The following is a 12,155-nucleotide window of genomic DNA, read 5'->3' as shown; positions in this document are numbered from 1 at the left end:
GTAGGTGGAATTAACTCTTCTGTGATGTGTATCAAGATTGATGCAGAGGAAATGCTCAATGAGCTCTTGTATGGACAATCCTACATTGCGTAAGCCTGCCTTTTTTCATCTTATATGCTGCTTCTTGCATTTAGGTATCCAACTGGATTGTGTGAAAATGTGTCTGACCATGATGCTGTATAACACAGCCATGCATGCTGGACACAGCTGGACATAAATGAGGCACCCTATTAGATCCTTATATACCTTCTACAGTGGAAGTCGAACGTGTGATGTCCCCAACACCCCCTCTTATATCAAGTTAACTACTTAACAGATTGGGAGGACACGATTTAAGAAAGCAAATCTGAGAAATTCTTTCCCCGTCAATTTGTCTAGGGGCTGAATGACCAGAACATCGCACGGTCGACCGTTGCTCTTTAGCAGAGGGAGAACGGTAAGTAGCTATGTGTTGAACCTATCTACAGCTCAAACTCACATTTTTTGTTTCAAGTTTCTTTTTGCAAGAATGGGGAAAGACAACAGCAATATCCGCAAGGAACAACGACCCGAAAGAGTCCAGGCACGGAAAGATAAACGCCTAGCCGATAATTCAAATCACACCGCTCAGGCGACGGAAGGCTCGCTGCCGCAGAGTGATCAGCCTGTACTAGAGTGCCCCGGCAGAGTTCATACCATGAGCGCTATTCTAGATAAGCTTGTACAACATAAGGATAAAGTTGAGCAGTTCTCCAACATAGTAGGGATTATCTCACATGCCGCCGAAGGATTCAATGCAATAGGCCTCAAACCTGAGATTGACAAAGCAAAGCGGATCAAGGAACTTGAAGCCGCTTTAAAGGAGTCACACAGAGTCATTGCAGAGGATGTGGAGATAAACAGAAAAGAACGCCAGCGCCTTGAGGAAGAACATAAAGACCTAAACAGTCAGAAGCAGGGTTTCGCGCAGGAAAAGGAGCAAAATAGGAAATCACTGGAGTCTGAGAGAGAAGCCTTGAGGAGAGAGCGTGAAAGCATGGAAAAGAAGATGAAAGAGGAGACCAAGCAAAGAATCGAGGCTCAAGTTTCTCGGCATCGGAAGGATACTGATGACAAGATTAGAGAGCTTGAGAGGAACATTTGCCGCCTCGAGGCAGAAAATACCAGGCTGGAAAAATGCAATCGCGAGTTAGAAAGCGAGTTAGATCGGCAGAAAAGGATCGGGAAAATGGCATTAGATCAAAATGCTCAGCTGGAAGACCGGTTACAAAAATGTAACGCGAAACTCCCCATCCACTCAATGGATATCATGGATATGTGAGTCTGACTCCCAGCCAGCGGTTGGCCCTAGCTGACATAGTATGATTGCATCAGGAGGACACAAATCAAAGAGCTTTATTGTTCCATCAACAACTTTACCACTAAGTATATAGCAAATCTACCATATGAGGCATTCAAGGTATGGGCAGAATTCATCATCCTGACTTTCGCGAATGGATGGGTACTAAATATGCCACGTCTGTCAGAGCTTCTCATACGCGGCTAGGGTCAACGAGAGCCATGCTGTATTTCAAAAAGTTCCTGTCTCGCCGACACCCATATCAGTATTTCTCCGAACTTGCGCTGCCCAGGCCCTTATCTCAAGGCGAATGTGTGATATTTTATGGAGACCTTTCTGCTCCAAGGCCTTGGAGGATACGGTCTCCTCAAGCACTGCTACACTTCAAACCCTGTCCAACACTGCATGGCAGCTCGATCCAGAACTTGAACCCTCTTGGAGGGTCCTCACATATAAGTTTGTTGATGCCATGGCAGGTACAGAAACCAACCTGATCGTACAGAAGGCAACACAGGATATATCAAAATGCCTTGAAATACAGGTTGAGCCCCAATATCACCAGGAGCTAAGAGAGTCCCTTTTAGCCATCTTCCAGAATGGAGCTAGGCTATGGCGACTTCTCCGAGTAGACTGCATGCAAGTGTCTGTCTCAACTCCTGCTGATGGGCCTAGGACTGGATGGGTAGCCCATGATCTCCCAGGCAAAGCGGAACTAAATCGGCCGGATTGTATAGCCGAAAACCAAGGCTTCAAGACATTGTGTTTGTTCCCCAGGTTCGAGGCCACATCAGCAGGTGCCGTCTGCAAAGAGTTATTATTTCCTGGTCACGCACTCTTTTCCGATTCGTCCGCCCTAGCAGAAGGCGCGAAAGAGCTCGCGAGCCAAAAAATGCGATTAGACCAGCTCTATCAACAGATAGCCTCCCCAATATCTCCAACAATCAGCGACTTCTCAGAAGACTTGGCGGAATAGGATTTTCATTTTGCAGTAGCCTGGCGCTTTCCTTACAGCTTAACTGTGCTTGTATGCACCCATGATCCAACAACACTAATATCATATCATCTCACATTACATCTACATCCTATGTCACATAGGAGAAAACCGTGAACGTTCTATGTTAATGATTTTATTAGCAAATCTTTTATTTTGAGCAATCTAGCATAGCTTCTATTTTAGAGACAGATCTGAGATTATTCATAGCCTTACAGAATCTTTAATGGTCATTCTCAGACCCATGATAAGTCTTTAGAATGTTTGATGTATCAGATATTATCATGCAATCTCATTTTGTATGTGTTTAATCACATGATTAAATATTGTGATGCCAAACATTCTACTCCGTAAAGACGTGGTGTTTCACATGGATTGTTGAAGGGTAAAAATCGTTGGGCGGTTAGGTGCCATATCGGAATTTTGTGGCTCCGAAAAACCGTGAAATCCCGATGCACCCACTGTAGAAACCCCCTGAATCGATCCCAAAAAGGGAATGACACCTTCCCTGTTCTCAAATTGGAAACGAGTGGATTTTTTAATTGATTCTCTACATGGGGAACAGTTCCCAGGGTGAGAACCGTTCCCAAAAACCACTGGTATTACTGTATTCCTGATTTGCGGTTCCATTCCCGCTGTAATACTTAATTCAAACTATCACAACTCGGAGCACACCTAGTTAATTAATAGAATGAAATGTCCCAGGTGCAAACCAAATAGGTTGTAGATGCTGCACTGAGAATTAGATTGCCACCAATTGCCTCCACAGGCACTGCATAGACACTTGGTTTCCAAATAGCAGGCAGTCCAATAAGAACATAGTCACTGTTCAAATCCACCTGTACAATTGGCAGGTCTAGCACATGGTCAGTTCCCAATTCAATTGTCAGAATTACTGAGAGAAATACACTCTCTTCAGAGTGTAATTTGTGGACAAAAATACTGGTAATTTGTCCAAAAAAGGAATCACTTCCTTGCCAATACTCAACCAAATCACCATGCATGAGCTTGATTCAATGGTTTGCGAGGGAGAAAGTAACATTATTGTAGAAATGAATGGGAGCTGAGCCTGGTTTCATGATGGAGGGTTTGCTCCAATTGTCCCTGTATGCATTTTGAAGCTTTTGGAGAAAAGGATGGAGAATTGGCAATTTTGAAAGCCAGGTGTTTGATATACCAAGAATTGAAACCATTTTTGCTGCAGGTTGTTGTGCCCAGAGATTTGGAGCATAATCAAGACTTTCCTGCCCATCAGAATCTTCACTTGGTAGCTGCAGCATGTCAGTAAAAAGAGTTGGACAGGAGCTATACAACTCAGGAATTAATTGAGTCAGAAACTGCTCTGTATCAGCAAAAGCACTGTTGAGAAGTAAAACTAGTGTGTGTTTAAAGCTCTCTTGTATGAGCAATGTCTTTTCAACATCACACTTGTTGGTTCATTAAACAAGTAATTTGTATTCCTGATGTTTGTCCTCTCCACTAAGAACATTGCAATTATTTGATATAGCATATTCATTTGCTTGCTCTGCATAGTGAATACCAATATGCATATTTGACCAGTTTTTGAGGCTTCAGATCTCTCTGATTTTCTGTTTTGAATCCAACAGTTCTTCAATCAATACTCCAACCTCCTCTGCATATGCAGTAAGTTCTGGCAACTCACTTGAAGCCAGCAATGGCCTAGCACTTCTAATGGAGGCAGCTCTGGTTGCTGCTTGTGCTGGGTGTGTAATTGCTGCAGTGGCTGCAGCAGCTTCAATCAATTTTTGATAATTCTGACAGGCTGTAACCACAGTCTGCTTCAGTTCTTTGGAGGTGAATTGAGGAGGTGACTGTAAAGTTAGAAAAGCATTGCTGTGTGCTATTCCTGCATAAATTTAAGTGATCAAGCCTGTTGCAGGGGTTTGAGAATAGTTCTTGAATGCAGCTGCAAGCATTTGCTGAACTGCAGGACTGATCCATTCCAGAGTCATATAGCAGTGTAGGAGCAGAGGAATGATAATTGAGATGTGTGTGTGTTCCTGCAATTAGTATGAATCTAAATGAGTTATCAGGGACTGTAAATGGGCCCATCTCTGATGGAATGGGAACCTCTGGAGCAATTTGCAGTACTCATTTTGCCCATGGGGTGTAAGAATTGCTGATATCAAAAGAAAATGCACAGATTTGGACATTCCTGAAAACTCACTATGGCATGGGTCACTGAGAAAGAAAGTAACCAAATTGAGTGATGGGCAGATCTTTAGTAATGCTGTCTGTTCTTCAGCCATTCCAAATTCCTTGCAGAGGTTCTGTTTTGTGGCATTAGTCTCTGTAGAATCAATTCTGGCTCTTTGCTGTAGAATCCAATAATGGTATTGTCCCTTTGCTATAGTGTCAAAAGTCATGTCAAATCATTCTTTTTCTGACACCATGCAACTCTGACAAGATCAAAATGCTGTTGGACTCTTAATTGCAGCATTGGAGTTCTGTTGCAGCATATCTCCAAGAAAACAAAAGCATGAGGCTATCACCCAAGTGCTACTTTCATTTGGAATATCCACATCAATGCCCTGATCAAGGATTGCCAATCCAGATTGTAGGGCCTCTATCACATCAGGAAAGTTGGTTCCATGTGGTCCAAAAGTCATTGTATAGATGGAATTCCATTTGCTTCTTTCAACAGCATTCAATCCAGCAGGTATCATATATACCCCCATGAGACTCTGATACATATTGCAGTAAAGACCAAATCCATCAATGAACAGCTGATAAGGCAGGGATATAATCTTCCTGTCACTGAAAAACATTTGTTTCAATGCTTCTCTACCATATGCTGCTATCTCCAGCTCACCACATAGCAGAGTGGTCATGCTAATCGGCCGGGTACTCACTTGTGCTTGTTTGGAGGTCAAAACCCGCCACATGAAGTAGTGAGTTGTAGTTGAAGGTTGATATTCTCAATTCTCTATACCAAATTCATAGTCAAGATGAACCTCAACTTGTGAAACAACTTTATCTGCCAGGATAATTGCACCTGGATTTTCATGAGCCAAAACTTCATTCAGGGAGTGTGCTGGATTCAATTTGGACAGTTTTCCACCATAGAAGGTTGGCGAAAATTGGTATACTGGCTGGATTTGGAGGGCAATGGCATTTGGAACAACAGCATTCAATCTTTTGTCCTGACCAACAAACTGAACTCTTCCCATATGATCATTGTGCTCCAGATCTGTGTTGCAAGGACAGCTTTCTGTATTGCATTGGTAGACAACAAAGTCAGAGGGGAATATAGACTCACCATTGAGGTAATATGCAAATTCACCTGATGAATATTTTATTGAGCTTCCCCAAGCCTGTGATTGCCATAGCTCTCTTGAATTGTCAACAAATTCAGCCATTCCAATATGTAGATTCTTCTGAAAACTTGGAGACTTCACAAGAGTTGAAACCAATGCAATTGAATTCTGAAAATACATGTTGGTCCTCATTTCTGTGGCTGCTTCATCTAGTTTCTTTTCAGCAGCTGATAAAGTTGGCATCTTCTTTGAAATAACAGTGAGAGATTTCTTTCAAATTGACAGTATTGGGAATTGGGATCTGCATTTCTTTTTCAATGTTGACAATCCAGTAGGCAGAAGTTTCAAGAGTTTGACATCTGTCAAATTCTGGAGAATCTCTTGTAAAGACTGGTATTGCCATCAGGATATTCCTGTGTGTTCACACCATAATGCCAGAGCCATTTGAAAATGGTCCATTTGATTATTCTCTCTGGCATGTAGGTGTGGAATGGCTTTGATTGATTCATTCTCAAGCATTTGCATTGCTGGTTTAATACTGAATGTCTTCTAATTATCTTCTTCTTCTTCTTCTTCTTCTTCTTCTTCTTCTTCTTCAATTTCAGATTCATCTTCAGCCCCATTCTCAGAGTCTTTTTCAATAAGTATGTTGTCTTCTAGACATGTGAACTCTGCATCAGCTGCAGCATCTTCCAGTATTGCATGGAGCTCATTGTCTTTTTGAGTATATCCCAGGTCCATATCTAGTGTATCCTTCACAATATCAGCTCTGTTTTGATATATTTTGAAATATAAACCACTCACTGTAAAACCACAATCATCTGAATCATCAAAGATTGATTCCAAATCCACCAGCTGTGGTAAAATCTGTTGGGGATTGCTCTCTTGCTCAATGGAGGGATGAACTGCTTCTCTGCTGGATTGGCCCTGTACTGACTCTCAAAGAGCAATTTTTCTGGCTTTCAAAGGGTTGGACACAACATCCTGGTGGAAGATTCTGATTTGAAAATATAGTGGATGAAAAAGTTCAATTGAAAGTTGTTTTGGCTGAATTGCTTGAGTTACTGTTTTCAGAAATGGAGTCAAAAGTTTGAGAACCTCAACCTTTAGACAGGGAATTCCCAACAGCAGCTTGAGCTCTCATACAATGGCAGGAGAATCAAATATAATATCCAAAAGTTACTATTTCCAATTATTCAAAATGGATGCACTATTCTTTGATGAATTCAAAATTAATGTTGGAGAAGCTGCAGAGCTGGATCCCAACAGTACAGTAGAGAATCAAGAGCAAGAGAATAATAATGAAGAAAGCAATGAGACATGGAAGCAAAAGAGAAAACAACAAGTTCAGCATCCTGATGTCAAACAATATGAGAAGAAAAATCAGCCAAAGAAAGTTATACTGAAACAATTTGTGAGATGAATGTATCTCACAACTTTCAGCAAGGAGGGCATTCCCAAAATTGTACAGAAGGTATATGAAACAGATGATGAAGACTCATTTGTTTTCAGCTCAGCATGAGTATCTGCCCTTGAATTTATAAAGGGTTGGAAATGTAAAACATTGAAGAAGATGAAGGTTAGCATCTATGTTTATTCAAACAATAGGAAGATATACTGACAGCAAATAGACTCATGTCCAGAATGTCAAGAAGCTTGACTGCAAAAATAATCCCAATATTGACATGCACTGCTGCGGGGATGCCAACAAGCTTTTCACATACTTTGTGAAGAATTTCAATCCAGACAAATTTGTAGAGATATTTTACTGGGCGGAGCCAGTTCTTGACCTCAATCAGTCAAAGGCATTAGAGCAATGGTATATCAAATGTAAGTTAGCAGCTAGAAATCAGCTTGGAATAGTGAAATCAACTGACTGACCTAATTGAAGAGATATATGCAAATCTGGCAGTGCAGGTAAAACTGCATGATGACCTTTTAGAAAAGCCAGGTCATGAACAGGAGGCAGTTGGTGTATGGAATGAGGTTCTCAAGTTCTGGGACTATATGGGCCAACATCCACAATATAGCAATGTGAATAGGGAGGATTTTGCAGAGAAGAAGCAGCAGACAGTCAAGAAGTCAAAAACATCTGATGCAACTGACAGATCAGCAACTCTGTTCTCAAAGATGAAATTTATAGAAGAACCTCCAGCCAAAGAAAGAACAGGCAATCAGAACTTGCCACCCACAAACTGACAATTTCAAGAAATCTATATACAAGTTAGCCAGTATATTTTATATCATATCAGAAACAAACCAGAGCAGCAATGCTGCATGCTTTTGGAGCATTAAACTGTCAATTTGGTGACTCAATTTCTCAAATATCAAAGCTCCAGTAATATAGAAATGCCAAATCCCCCTAGTGTCAGAATCAAGTTGAAATCACAAGATATCAAAACATCTGAAAAGGGTAAAGACTGCTCACATAGTGAAATAAACAAACCCCCTCTCCCACAAAGATTTTCACCTTCTCTTTTCTTCCTTCCCCAAGCTTTCATATCTTGTTCAGAGATTTTCTTGAGGCCCAAATATCAATCATATAGCCTGTTTGTCTTCATCTGTAAGTATTGAGATTTCCTGAGAGAACTGAATATCAAATCTAATGTTGGTTAGATCTGAAATTGTCAAAATGGCTGTCACTCATGGAAGCAATGCTCCTAAGAAAGACACTCCAACAAAAAATAAGTCTGGGCATAAAGCAAAAGGAAAGGCTCCTACTGATTTCCCAATTGTTTTCTGCCAGTGTTGTGTCTCTGAGTTCATGTTCCCAAAAAACATGAATAAGACTTGCAATAATTTGCAAGGTTCTGAAAATGCATGTCAAAACTGTGCCCGCAATAAGAAAAGCTGCTCTGATTTCCCCGATGCAATGCTGGAGCAGGTAGTTGAGATGATGAGTGCATATGACAAATGGGCTAGCACAACAAATATGACTGTGAAAGCTGCTCATGAGAAAAGTATTATCACCATTGCAGCTGCAGTCAGTGAGGAATTGAAAGTTGTTTTGGCCAGTATGCCAAAAGAAACTGTTTCCAGAGAAGCATCATCTGCCATGTCTGCTGAGAATATAGATCTTCTGATCCAAATGTTGGAGACTCTGAAGCAGATCCAGAAGATTCAAGAAGCCACATTTACTTCTGTTGAGGCCATCAGGAAATCTATTGAGATAAGTCAGTGCTTTTGATTGTTATTTCAGAATAGGAAGACAATAACTGATCTCATGCTAGAAACTTCCTCAACAAATGGCATTGGCAATTTCTGAAAAATTCCAAATTGTTCAAGACAAGACTCCTGCTGAGGCTCCTCCAACTTCTGGCCATCAATTCTCTACTCCAACTGCTGTAAGCAAATTTCCCTCTTAAAATCTGGAAGTAGCTAATAAAAAGAGTAGCAGAAACACTCATTTGATGGAACTTGAGAAGAATCTGCAAAGAAACTTCATTTTAATCTTTCAACTTCACCAACATCCTTACCAGCAACTGTCCAGGAAACCCCAACCATTCAGCATGGTACTCAGCAATTTGAAGGTGGCTTTTCATCTGCACCAGTCTCTTCAGCAACAAATTATGCTGAATACTTGCCATCAGGTTGTCACAGCATTTCTCCAAGTAAATACTCCCAAATACCTCACTCAAATAAAGATCAAAAAACTGACTCAAATTCAATAGATATAGACAATTCCACCAAAGCTCCTCCTCCTAGTGAGGACTCACTTTTTGTTGGGCAATAATGATACCGGGGATGGGTTGACATTGGAAGCATGGGCGGGTGGGCGGGGCTTCAACATATTTAACTAGCTTAGGTTCTGAATGAATTCATTTCTACAATTATCAACAATTCCATTTGATCCACGTTTCTTATTACATTTCGTTCCGAAAATCGAGGTCGATTCCCGAAGAAGATCGAATTCAGAATGGGAATGGGAATCTCATGGTTTTTCCATGGTTCTCAGCATGGGTTATGGTTGCTGCATGATTCCAAATCGGGTTATGGTGGATTATCGGAATTTTGTGGGTTCTTCAAACCCACAAAATTCCGATACGGTGGGAATGTTAGCGGAGCGGAAGAACAACTCTCCGTGGAGGAACGTTGATCCGACACCCCGCACCGTCGTGATTAGTCACTCGCGACTCCTGGAAGCGCCCCTCTGATTCCCGCAGTCGAAAAACCTGTGCATCGTCGAGCAGTCTCGCTTTTTACAATTACGCTGCGGAAACCCTTTTGACGCCGTCGCTGATACCACGGACTTGCGCGAATGGCCGACTCCACGCCTGAAACAGTGGTGCCCATCCGCGACTCAGAAAAACAAGCGGCCACAGAACAGGAGATCAACCCGTGGGATGTCCAGGCCGCACACGATGAGCAGGGAAACGTCCTAGCTTTTGACTACGTGGCTATTTCACAGTACGTCCCGGCCGTGCCTGTCTTTGGCCCAGGGGCAGTGGTGCTGACAGGCGGAGGAAATGGGCCACCAAGCTCATAGATAATGACCTCCTTGAGCGCTTCGAGCGTCTGACGGGCCACAAGCCACACCGCTGGTTGAGGCGCGGCCTCTTCTTTTCACATCGAGACTTTGAGAAGATTCTCGACAGGTACGAGGCTGGCGAGCCATTCTTTATGTATACGGGGAGGGGGCCATCGAGTGAGGCTCTGCATCTAGGCCATACGATCCCGTTCTCCTTTACAAAATGGCTACACGACGTATTCGACGTCCCACTAGGTATGTCCCGGGATTGAACCAGCCCAGACGCCGCGGTGGACTTTGCTAACCCTGTTATCAGTCATTATGCTTACTGGTGAGCGTCGTGTAATCTGACCCGTTTCCTCCTTTGTGTTAACCAAGGCAAAGATGACGAGAAGGCGCTTTTCAAGGACAACCTCACCTTTGAGGATACGTACAAGTTTGGGCTACAAAACGCAAAAGATATCATTGCCTGTGGATTTGACCCGAAGAAGACGTTCATCTTTAGTGATTTGGAGTACGTCAAGGGGCATATGTTGATGAATGTCTGGGAATTCTCCAAGCTTATAACATTCAACCAAGTGCGAGGCGCATTTGGGTTTAATGAAAGGTACACAAAGCCGTCCAGAAAACTTGCTTGCTTCCTATCAAATCGTTCCTTTCCATGTCGTTGTCTTCTCCTTTCTTCTTTTGGGGTGTACTGACTTTCTGCAGCACCAATATCGGCCGGATAATGTTTCCAGCTGTACAATGGTAAGACCTTTCTCCCCTGAACTGGCCGCGTATGTTGACCATTTTCAATGATAGTGTGGCAGCATTCGCGACCTCGTACCCAGAGATCTGGTCCGATACTCCACCAGCAGACCGGACAAAAGCCATAGCCAAAATCCCATGTTTAATCCCGATGGCTATTGATCAAGACCCATATTTCCGGCTCGTACGTGATAACGCTCACCGCATGCGATACCCGTCGCCAAAACCAGCTTTGATACATTCCAAATTCCTGACCGCACTACAAGGTGCTGGTGGCAAAATGAGCGCAAGCGATCCAAAGTAAGGTTCATTAACGCTGCTGCCTCTATGGAACGAGGGCTAACTTGAAATTCGCACAGTTCTGCAATCTTTATGACCGATACGCCAAACCAAATCAAGGTTAGCATTTCCAACCGATGTTCCTCTTACCAGTACAACTCTGACGCACAGTTTTTAGAAAAAAATCAACAGACACGCGTTCAGCGGAGGAAGAGATACTATAGAAGAGCACCGTGAACTGGGGGGGAACCCCGATGTAGACGTCTCATTCCAATGTAAGTCGTCGAAGTTTCAACCTACACCCAGCGCTTTCACATGTCTAACCAAGCTACAGACCTTTCATATTTCGAAGAAGATGATGAGAAACTCAACCAAATTGAAGAGAGCTACCGAAAAGGTGAGCTGCTTACAGGAGAGCTGAAAGCTATGGCCATCACGCTACTGCAAGAATATGTCAAGGATTTCCAGGAACGGAGAAAGCAAGTCACGGATGAAGTCTTGAAGCAATTTATGACACCTCGCAAACTTGAATGGAAGGGCAACCCAAACCCGAAACCAAAGCCTGAAGGAAAAGGGCCTAAATGACGCCCGTCTCTAGTTAGAGCAGCAATACGATGCGGAATAGCAAGCAAAGCATTGTTTGAGAATACAACTAGAACACATCCCAGGCCATTTATAAGAAACCAAATATAAAGAATTTAACCAATAATGCGTACTTCGTACAAAAAGATGTATGCTTGTGCCGCTGAGTCCAAACATGTGTAGTGCAGCTATGAGGATGAGAACTGGAACTATGTCACATGACTTGGTGGGTGCTCAGGCTTGTAACTACAGAGTAGTCAACTAGCCAGATAGTTAGCGAGTTGCTGAGTTTCAACTTGCCATGATAGTGTTGGAGTGTCAAAAAGGCCCAAACAGTGCGAACAACAATGATACCCAGATGGGATAAAACGATAAACATCACATGTCAGCAAAATATGCCACTCCAGAATCTCGCTATTATCCGCTGTATTGCCACAAAGCAGCCCCAACCTATTTCAGTTGGGTGAAGCTGGGCATCGCAGATGTACG

At 42.6% G+C, this 12,155-nt stretch overlaps 5 protein-coding genes across 5 annotated transcripts; 4 read left to right on the top strand and 1 right to left on the bottom strand.

Moving 5' to 3' along the window:
* Positions 1 to 508: 508 nt before the first annotated feature.
* Positions 509 to 2,291, top strand: UREG_06469 (uncharacterized protein; the record flags this gene model as incomplete). The annotated part of the gene is made up of 2 exons (XM_002583456.1): positions 509 to 1,296; positions 1,526 to 2,291. 2 exons carry the CDS (start codon positions 509 to 511, stop codon positions 2,289 to 2,291), a joined length of 1,554 nt encoding a protein of 517 aa, XP_002583502.1.
* A 2,957-nt stretch (positions 2,292 to 5,248) lies between these two features.
* On the bottom strand, positions 5,249 to 6,210 carry UREG_06468 (uncharacterized protein; the record flags this gene model as incomplete). Its single annotated transcript, XM_002583455.1, has 2 exons — positions 5,249 to 5,796; positions 6,015 to 6,210. 2 exons carry the CDS (start codon positions 6,208 to 6,210, stop codon positions 5,249 to 5,251), a joined length of 744 nt encoding a protein of 247 aa, XP_002583501.1.
* A 578-nt stretch (positions 6,211 to 6,788) lies between these two features.
* On the top strand, positions 6,789 to 7,467 carry UREG_06467 (uncharacterized protein; the record flags this gene model as incomplete). The annotated part of the gene is made up of 2 exons (XM_002583454.1): positions 6,789 to 7,001; positions 7,219 to 7,467. 2 exons carry the CDS (start codon positions 6,789 to 6,791, stop codon positions 7,465 to 7,467), a joined length of 462 nt encoding a protein of 153 aa, XP_002583500.1.
* A 752-nt stretch (positions 7,468 to 8,219) lies between these two features.
* On the top strand, positions 8,220 to 8,852 carry UREG_06466 (uncharacterized protein; the record flags this gene model as incomplete). Its single annotated transcript, XM_002583453.1, has 2 exons — positions 8,220 to 8,760; positions 8,818 to 8,852. 2 exons carry the CDS (start codon positions 8,220 to 8,222, stop codon positions 8,850 to 8,852), a joined length of 576 nt encoding a protein of 191 aa, XP_002583499.1.
* A 993-nt stretch (positions 8,853 to 9,845) lies between these two features.
* On the top strand, positions 9,846 to 11,669 carry UREG_06465 (tryptophanyl-tRNA synthetase; the record flags this gene model as incomplete). The annotated part of the gene is made up of 8 exons (XM_002583452.1): positions 9,846 to 9,994; positions 10,051 to 10,310; positions 10,434 to 10,662; positions 10,767 to 10,805; positions 10,860 to 11,105; positions 11,165 to 11,204; positions 11,263 to 11,359; positions 11,419 to 11,669. 8 exons carry the CDS (start codon positions 9,846 to 9,848, stop codon positions 11,667 to 11,669), a joined length of 1,311 nt encoding a protein of 436 aa, XP_002583498.1.
* Between the last annotated feature and the right edge of the window lie 486 nt (positions 11,670 to 12,155).

Source organism: Uncinocarpus reesii, genomic scaffold (genome assembly GCF_000003515.1).
Source record: "Uncinocarpus reesii 1704 scaffold_4 genomic scaffold, whole genome shotgun sequence".
NCBI lineage: Eukaryota > Fungi > Ascomycota > Eurotiomycetes > Onygenales > Onygenaceae > Uncinocarpus > Uncinocarpus reesii.
The sequence above is the reverse complement of the archived record's forward strand: the minus strand, read 5'-3'. Positions and strand labels throughout refer to the sequence as shown.